This window comes from Sus scrofa, chromosome 6 (genome assembly GCF_000003025.6).
Source record: "Sus scrofa isolate TJ Tabasco breed Duroc chromosome 6, Sscrofa11.1, whole genome shotgun sequence".
Lineage (NCBI taxonomy): Eukaryota > Metazoa > Chordata > Mammalia > Artiodactyla > Suidae > Sus > Sus scrofa.
This window is the reverse complement of record NC_010448.4, coordinates 164,464,288-164,473,327: the sequence shown is the minus strand read 5'-3', so window position 1 is coordinate 164,473,327 and position 9,040 is coordinate 164,464,288. Positions and strand designations below refer to the sequence as shown.

At 40.5% G+C, this 9,040-nt stretch overlaps 1 protein-coding gene across 1 annotated transcript in view; it reads left to right on the top strand.

The window, feature by feature from the left end:
* Nucleotides 3,360-9,040, top strand: part of LOC100627093 (cytochrome P450 4X1) — a 55,763-nt gene continuing 50,082 nt past the window's right edge. Inside the window, 1 exon segment of the mRNA XM_021096705.1 lies at nt 3,360-3,891. Coding sequence (XP_020952364.1) covers nt 3,715-3,891 — 177 coding nt within the window. The 5' untranslated portion in view covers nt 3,360-3,714.

Sequence of the window (9,040 nt, the reverse complement as noted above, 5' to 3'; positions counted from 1 at the left end):
CAGCTTCATTCACCCCACCATTTCCCCAAGAGTGGTAGCTGCTGTAGCTGGTTCATTCAGAATTTTTGAAAAGGGAAGGATGAAAGCATGAAGAAGAGGTTTGAACTGTGGCTCATTCATTCACTTAATAAACATTCAGTCAGTGGGAAGCATGTGGTAGATGGTAAACTCCATGACCGTGTCTCTAGCTCTTTGCATTTTGGCTTATTGATAGGATATGTATGTGTTTAATATACATATTGTTTGTTCAATGTATGTTTGTATAATGGCTGAATGGCATACGCCTTACTTCACTTCCTTGGGTTTCCCTGGTTGGAACTCTGGTTTTTCTAAGAATTACAGTATATAAAAACAATAAAAGCATGTGTGACTCATGGCTCCAGCATTGTGCTCAGCGCCATGCATTGAATTCTCACAGTAACTGCCAGTGATAGGTGCTGTCACCATTCCCATGCGTTACCGTTGGGGAAACCGAGGCTTAGAGAGGTTGCCACTTGCTTAGGTGCCACGTGAACGGAATGTCGTGTTCTGAAAACATTCTTCCAGCCACAGGGCAGCACGTCGCAGCAAGCGTGTCAGGGGTTTGAGCTCTAAGTAGATTCGACCCAAAGCAGGACAATTGTTGGAGACATTTATCCACATGTCCCTCTTTCCCGCCCCCATGTACTCCTGGGATTTCCTGTCCTGGGGAAGGTTTAATGCAGGGCAGGCAGGGCAGAAAGGCTGGTTTCTTCTCTTGCTTTGTTTTCCACTGGCTGCCATCCAGATGCTATGCTCCCAACTCTGAGCAGTTTTAGGCAAAAGCGTATTCAAGTATCACTTTGTTATTCAATGATAGAGGGATTACTTAGCAATTTTAACATCAAGAACTAACCTACTGATGTGGACATATGTGCATTTCTTCCTCCAACCCAATTACTGCAAGTGGAGGAAAATCTATTGTAAAAAACATAAAGGTTGCAAAAAAAAAACGCATATCAACTGATCCATCAGAACTTTTACTAATACAATGAAGGCTTTGAATAAAATCATTAAAAGTGAAATTGAAAAAATTAATGCTTGTGCAGATCTGCTGAGATCACTATCATAAATGTAATACACATGCAAGTTTGGCAAAATGTGTTTTTTATTAATTTTATTTTGACAATTCCCATCTTTGTCTCTATAGTAGAATGTCTTTCTCCATATTAAAAATTAAAAGCCGTTTAAGTAACACAATGGAATAACTATGATTAATAGAGCTAGTGCTATTATCAAGGAAGCTAAAGCAATTGAAAAAAATGGAAGTAGTAACACATTTATAATTTTGCTAAGGTCAGATTACCAAAAAGAATATTTAAGTATATTAAAATTCATAAATTTGCTTGCAAAAGCAAAGCATCGCCTTTATTTAGTCTTTGTCAAGTTTTTCTTTAAAGTTTTAAAATCCCGTATTTGTTTACATTGTGTTTTTGTTTATCAAAATAGGTACTGTTGCTGAAACTCGGCCTCTGTCCACCAGTGCCAAATAGAAATGCAGAGACAGGAGTTTTGGGTGAAGGAGTAAGAAATAGCTTTTATTGCTTTGCCCAGCAAAGTGGCCACAGCAGGCTAATGCCTTAAAGTCTCTGCCCCCCCCCCTCGCCCCGGAAAGAATTGTAGGGAGTTTTACAGTAAAATAGAGGAAAACAGGTTTTCAGATAGGAATCAGGATCGGGACAAACATGCATTCTTCTTTCTTTATGGGGAATCTTAGTCATCAAAGCTGAACTCAGGAGATTTTGCCATGACCATGATGGTGGCCTTCTGGCTTATTGCCTAGATTAACAGTACTTGCAAAAAGGGCATATTGATCAGAGATTAGAATAAACTAGGAAAGTTCCTGAAAAACATCATATGCTGATAATCTTTAACCCACAGGCAATTGTGCTCAGGGTGCCTAGTCTTCAGTTTAAGAGTGATTTTGTTTAGGGTGCAATTAAGGCCGGGAAAAGGACGAAGAAGGAGTCCAAACTGTTCAGTTTTGAAGTTTTCATTTCTAAAAGAAGCATAAGGAATATAACTTTTCTCAAGTGTGTAAGATGCCTACAGCAGTATGTGCGTCCCTTGAGAGGGAACAAGTATCCCCTCCCAAGGCTGCGTTGTTGCTTGACTGTCCCTCCCTTGTCTTTGCATCCCCTTATCAGCAACTGTCTGAACCTGCCCCTTGGATCACAGGAGAGCTGTGGAGGCTGAATGAGACCCATTTTTAAAAACAAGAAACAGGGGACATAGAAAGTCCTCTGTGCCCAGAACCCCCTCAGGGCCATACTCAGTTACAGTAGCATTTTGAGAATAAAGGTATGTGGTATTTACTTATAGAAAAATAGGCGCTTTTTGTTACCCATAGACAAGTTTGGGTCCTGTTTTACAAGAGTATAGGAATTTGGATATATTTTTCTAATTTTGAGTGAGGCCTAGAGTTCACTGTAGTTGGAGTAGGTAACACTGCTCTAAGCTTCAGGAACTTAGGTAATATTAGGAAATATGAAGAATGGTCATAGGGGAAAACTTAGATGATCTGAATTTGGTAATACTGAACACTTCAAAGTGTATAGATCAGGCTGATTTCCTTTTTTTGTTTCTTACCAGGGTAAAATATTAATATTTAGCCAATAATGAATGTGGGTTGATATTAGAAAATTTTGGTCAACTTACAGCTCACTATATGGATCTGTGTAATTAGAAGAACTGGAGGAGAGGGGTTTTATGATGCCTTGGAGTCACCATGTGATACAGAGAACAGATCAAGGTCAAGTGACTTATCTTCTCTAGCCTTCAATTTGCTCTTCTGCAAGGCCTACCTAGGAGAATGGAGACAAGACAGTACACTTAAAACACCTGGCATGTGGTGTGGGTTCAATATTATTTTGATATTATTTCAGGTGAGTGTTTATCTGGGCATAGGCTATTATGCCCTATAGTTATGTTACGTATGTGGTTCCTCAAATAAAATTTTTTGAATTGCAGCCAATTCAAACAAATGTGAGAGGTTGCTGAAGGCATTTGTTTAACTTACTGTTGAGAATGGCAATTAATTTAATACCATATTATGCAGATATACTCTTAATCAGGTGACTTCAATGTATTCTTCAACTATTTTGAATTTAAAATAGTTTTGAAGCTATTTTCACATATCTATTTGTCTATCTATCTATCTATCTGTCTGTCTATCTATCTGTCTTTAGGGCTGCACATGTGGGTGGCATCTGGAAGTTCCCAAGCTAGAGGTCAAATTGGAGCTGCATCTGCTGGCCTACACCACATCCACAGCAAAGCAGGATCTGAGCTGCGTCCAAGAGCTACAAATTATTTATTTGGGGCCAAGAAGAAAAACAATGACCTGAGCTTTGGCATTATTTCAAAACCTAAATCCATCCCTTCCGGGATTGAAAACTATCGCACTTGAATGATGCCGCTCTCTGATACGGAAGTTGTCCTGAATCAAGTTTTGCATCAATTGACACAGGGCTAGAAATCCGGCAACTCCTGCCTGCCTGCCCGCCTCGGGCCAAGCCCGGGCTGCCCCCTCCCACTGCTCTTCCTTTCTCAGGGGAAAGCAGGGATGGTGCCAGCGCGCGGAGGCGCGGTGGGCTGGCTCTCCCCGAGAGTGAGTGGCTGGATCCTCCCCCCAGATCCCGGGCTGCAGAAAAGCACCAGGCCAGAGGCTGCGGGCCATCCGCGCAGCGCAGAGCGATGGAGTCCTCCTGGCTGGAGACGCACTGGGCGAGGCCCCTCCACCTGGCGCTGGTGTTCTGCTTGGCCCTGGGGCTGCTGCAGGCTGTCAAGCTCTACCTGCAGAGGCAGCGGCTGCTCCGAGACCTGCGCCCCTTCCCCTCGCCCCCGAGCCACTGGTTCTACGGGCACCAGAAGGTAGAGAGATGAAGGGAGGGGTGAAGGAGGATGCTGGAAAGCGGCGGGCAGAGCAGCGGCTGCTTCCTTCTCTTCCTCCGGTGCCTCCGTCCTACGCAGACCTCTTCCGCCCAAGCCTGCGGCTCTGGGCATCGTCATTAGTCTACACTCGCGTTCGCGCACAGCCCTCCAGGGAAATGGAAACGCCCTATAGCCACTGGAAAGGAGGTTTTAGGGGGGCTGGGAGAGGGCAATTTAGAGAGACTGAATAAGGACAAAGAAATTACATGGGAGGTAATTCATGTCTGCCTGCAATTGCTTCTCCCATCTCTTGCATTTAAGTATTGTGTTCTAAAAGGCTTTCCACAGAATGTTGCTAAAAACAAAAAACCAAAAAACAAAACAAAAAAAGTCTGTTATCCTAAATAATACTTATTAAGGGCAGAAGATGTGCCACATTGGGCACAATAGTTGCCACCCTTAGTCCTTTCCAACCGGAGATCCTGTGAAGCGGAGGGGGGGGGGGGCAGGCCCAGCCAATCACACGAAAAATACCAACGAATTGGAATTTGTAAGGTGGAGGGAGACCCCTTACCTTTGGGTCCCTCCTGTTCTCTAAATCTACTCCCCACCCCATTCCTTGCTCTATTCATTCAACCAACTTTGAGTAGTGGCAGTTGTGTGATAGGTGCTGGATTCCCAAGTCAGATGCATACTTGGACCACAAAGAGAAGATGAAGATACAGGGTAAAGGGTACTTCGACAGAGGCCTAGGGACAAGGGGCTGTTGGAGGGAAGTACACATGTCTCCCCAGGGGAGGGAACAGCCTAGGAAGGGCTGAGCACAATCTCAAAGGATGGATGGGTGGGTGGGGAGGCTGTTCCCAGCAGAGCTACTGGGGGATCTTTTGGCTCCCCCACTCCTGGTCCCCCTTCCCCAAAGCAAGCACTTTTGATTCTTTTGTCTATTTATTTAAATCATTACCTAAAAGATAATATTGCTGTGCTGCACTTTTAAATTGAATCCTTTGAGATATCCATCTCTTAGCTACCTATGAAGAGTTATCACACCTCATTTTTACTGTCCCAGTATAGTTATATTGCATTTTTTGATTAAATAGGAAAGTTAGTATTTATATTCTTTTGCTTATTTAAGTGTTATTTACCACTGACCAAATGGTTGATTTTGTTCCTTTTCTTATAGAGTTTTTTCGTTTTTGGTTTTGTTTGTTTGTTTGCTCATGGGGTTAACTTTCTCCTTTTCTCGAATGTTTAGTTTTCAATACCTATCACTATTGTCTTCCCCAATTTTTGAATCTGTTAAACACATCTCAATAATATTTCCAGACATTGAAACCTAGCAAACAATCCCTCAGTCCTTCTGCTTTTCTGGAGGCATTTCTCCCACAGACTTCTTCCCTTGTTCTAATCTGGACTGGTTGCTCTCTAGACCTGGTACACAGATGTTGTGCTGTCCTGTGTCATATCTCCTGTCTCCTTGACGCTATGTCTTTTTTGTTCCTGATTTATGTAAGTATTTTTATGGGTAGCTTCTTGAGAATGAGTGAAGGGATATCAGGTAAGTTTAAAAAAATTTTTCTTGGACTTGATGTACAATGTTTTCTCAATTTCTGCTGTACAGCAAAGTGACTCAGTCATACATATATATATACATTTTTTGTATGAATGAATGCTATATATATATATATATATATATATATATATATATATATACACACACACATACATTCATATATAGGTATGCGGCTCACAGCAATGCCAGATCATTAACCCCCTGAGCAGGGCCAGGGATCGAACCTGCATCCTCATGGATACTAATCGAATTCGTCTCCACTGAGCCACAATAGGAACTCTCTATACATTCTTTTTAATCACAATACCTTCCATCATGTTCCATCACATGGATATATTTCCCTGTGCTATACAGCAGGACCTTATTGCTTATCCTCTCCAAATGCATCTACTAACACCAAACTCCTAGTCCATCCCCCTCCCTCCCCCTCCCCCTTGGCAACCACAGGTCTGTTCTCTATGTTCATGAGTTTGTTTCTGTTCTTCGTTAGGTTCATTTGTGCCATATTTTAGCTTCCATATATAAGTGATATTACATATAAGTCTTCTTTGGATAAATGTCTATTTAGTTCTTCTGCCTATTTTTCAATGGGTTGTTTGCATTTTTTGAAGTTGAGTTGTATGAGTTGTTTATATATTTTAGAGGTTAAGCCCCTGTCATTTGCATCATTTGCAACTATTTTTTCCCATTCCTTAGCTTGTCTTTTTATTTATTTATTTTTTTATGGTTTCCCTTGCTGTTCAAAAGCTTGTATGTTTGATTAGGTCCCATTGATTTATTTTTGTTTTGATTTCTATTTTTTTAGATTTTATTTTTTCTATTATAGTTGATTTACATTGTTCTGTCAATTTCTGCTGTACAGCAAAGTGACCCAGTCATACATATATATATTCTTTTTCTCAGATTAGCCTCCATCATGCTCCATCAAAGTGGCTAGAGTTCCCTGTGCTATACAGCATGATGCCATTGCTTATCGACTCCAAATGAAATAGTTTGCATCTACTAACCCCAAACTCCAAGTCCATCCCACTCCCTCCCTCTCCCCCTTGGCAACCACAGGTCTGTTCTCCAAGTCCATGAGATTGTTTCTTTTCTGTAGAAAGGCTCATTTGTGCCATATATTAGATTCCAGCTGTAAGTGTTATCTTAGGGTATTTGTTTTTCTCTTTCTGACTTACTTTACTTACTGTGAGAGTCTGTAGTTCCATCCATGATGCTGCAAATGGCATTATTTTGTTCTTTTTTATGGCTGAGTAGTAGTCCATTGTGTATATATACTACATCTTCTTAACCCATTCATCTGTCAATGGACATTTAGGTTGTTTCCATGTCTTGGCTATTGTGAATAGTGCTGCAATGAACATACGGGCGCATGTGTCTTTTTCAAGAAAAGTTTTGTGTGGATATATGCCCAGGAGTGGGCTTTCTGGGTCATAGAGCAGTTCTATATTTAGTTTTCCACAGTGGTTGTACCAAATTACATTTGTACCACCAGCGTAGGAGGGTACCCTTTGCTCCACATCCTCTCCAGCGTTTACTTATTGACTTGTTAATAATGGCCTTTCTGACTGGTGTGAGGTGGTACCTCATTGTAGTTTTGATTTGAATTCTTCTAATAATTAGTGATGTTGAGCATTTTTTCATGTACTTGTTGGCCATCTGTGTATCTTCTTTGGGTAAATGTCTATTCAGGTCATCTGCCTATTTTTCAGTTGGGTTGTTGGTTTTTTTTGTTCTGTAAGTTGTTTGTATATTTTAGAGATGAGGCTTTGTCAGTTGCATCATTTGAAACTATTTTCTCCCATTCCGTAGGTTGTCCTTTTGGTTTTTTTCCCCTGTGGTTTCATTTGCTGTACAAATATACTAAAAAGTTTGATTAGGTCTCATCAGTTTATTTTTGTTTTTATTTCTGTTGCCTTGGGAGACTAACCTAAGAAAACATTTGTATGGTTGATATCAGAGAATGTTTTGTCTATGTTTTCTTCTAGGAGTTTTATGGGGTCTTGTCTTATGTTTAAGTCCGTTTTGAGTTTATTTTTGCACATGATGTGAGGGTGTGTTCTAGTTTCATTGATTTACATGCAGCTGTCCAGTTTTGCCAGTACCACTTGCTGAAGAGACTGTCTTTTCCTTTTTTTTTTTTTTTTTTTTTTTTTTTTGTCTTTTTTTGCTATTTCTTTGGGCCACTCTCGCGGCATATGGAGGTTCCCAGGCTAGGGGTCTAATTGGAGCTGTAGCCACCAGCCTATGCCAGAGCCACAGCAACGCGGGATCCGAGCCACGTCTGCAACCTACACCACAGCTCACGGCAACGCCGGATCGTTAACCCACTGAGCAAGGTCAGGGATCAAATCCACAACCTCATGGTTCCTAGTCGGATTCGTTAACCACTGCGCCACGATGGGAACTCCGAGACTATCTTTTCCCCATTTTATATTCTTGCCTCCTTTGTCAAATATTAGTTGACCACAGGTGTCTGGGTTTATTTCTGGGTTCTCTATTCTCTTCCACTGCTCTGTATGTCTGTTTTGGTGCCAGTACCATGCTGTCTTAATTGCTATAGCTTTGTAATATTACCTGAAGTCTGGGAGAGTTATGCCTCCTGCTTGGTTTTTTTCCTCAGTATTGCTTTGGCAATTCTGGGTCTTTATGGTTCCATATAAATTTTTGGATTGTTGTTGTAGTTCTGTGAAAAATGTTATGGGTAATTTGATAGGGATTGCATTAAACTGTAGATTGCTTTGGCCAGTTTTACAATATTAATTCTTCCAATCCAGGAGCATGAAATATCTTTCCATTTCTTTGAATCCTTTTTAATTTCCTTGATTAATGTTTTATAGTTCTAAGAATATAAGTCTTTCCCCTCCTTGGTCAGAAGTATTCCTAGGTATTTTATTTTGGGGGGTGCGATATTAAAAGGTATTGTAATTTATTTTCCTTTTCTAATATATCATTGTTAGTATACAGAAATGCAACTGATTTCTGAATGTTAATCTTATATCTTGCTACTATGCTGAATTCATTGATCATTTCTAGTAGTTTTTTTTAGGGGGGTCTTTGGGTTTTCTGTATGTAGTAACATATTATCTGCATGTGGCAACTTTACCTCTTTTCTTCCAATTTGGATACATTTTATTTCTTTCGCTTGTCTGATTGCTGTGGCTAGGACTTCCAATGCTATGTTGAATAAAAGTGGTGAGAGTGGACATCCTTGCCTTGTTCAAGACTTTAGTGGGAAGCCTTTCAGCTTTTCTCCATTGAGTATTATATTTGCTGTGGGTTTGTCATAAATGGCTTTTAGTACGTTAAGGTATGTTCCCTCTATAGCCACTTTGGTAAGAGTTTTTATCATGAATGGATGTTGGACTTTGTCGAATCCTTTTTCTGCATCTATTGAGATGGTTATGTAGTCGTTGACTTTTCTTTTGTTAATGTGGTGTATGACATTGATGTGCATATGTTTAACCATCCTTGTGAACTTGGGATGAATCCCACTTGCTCATGGAATATGATCTTTTTATGTGTTGTCAGATTTAGCTGGCTAAAATTTTGTTGAGAATTTTTGTCTATATTCAT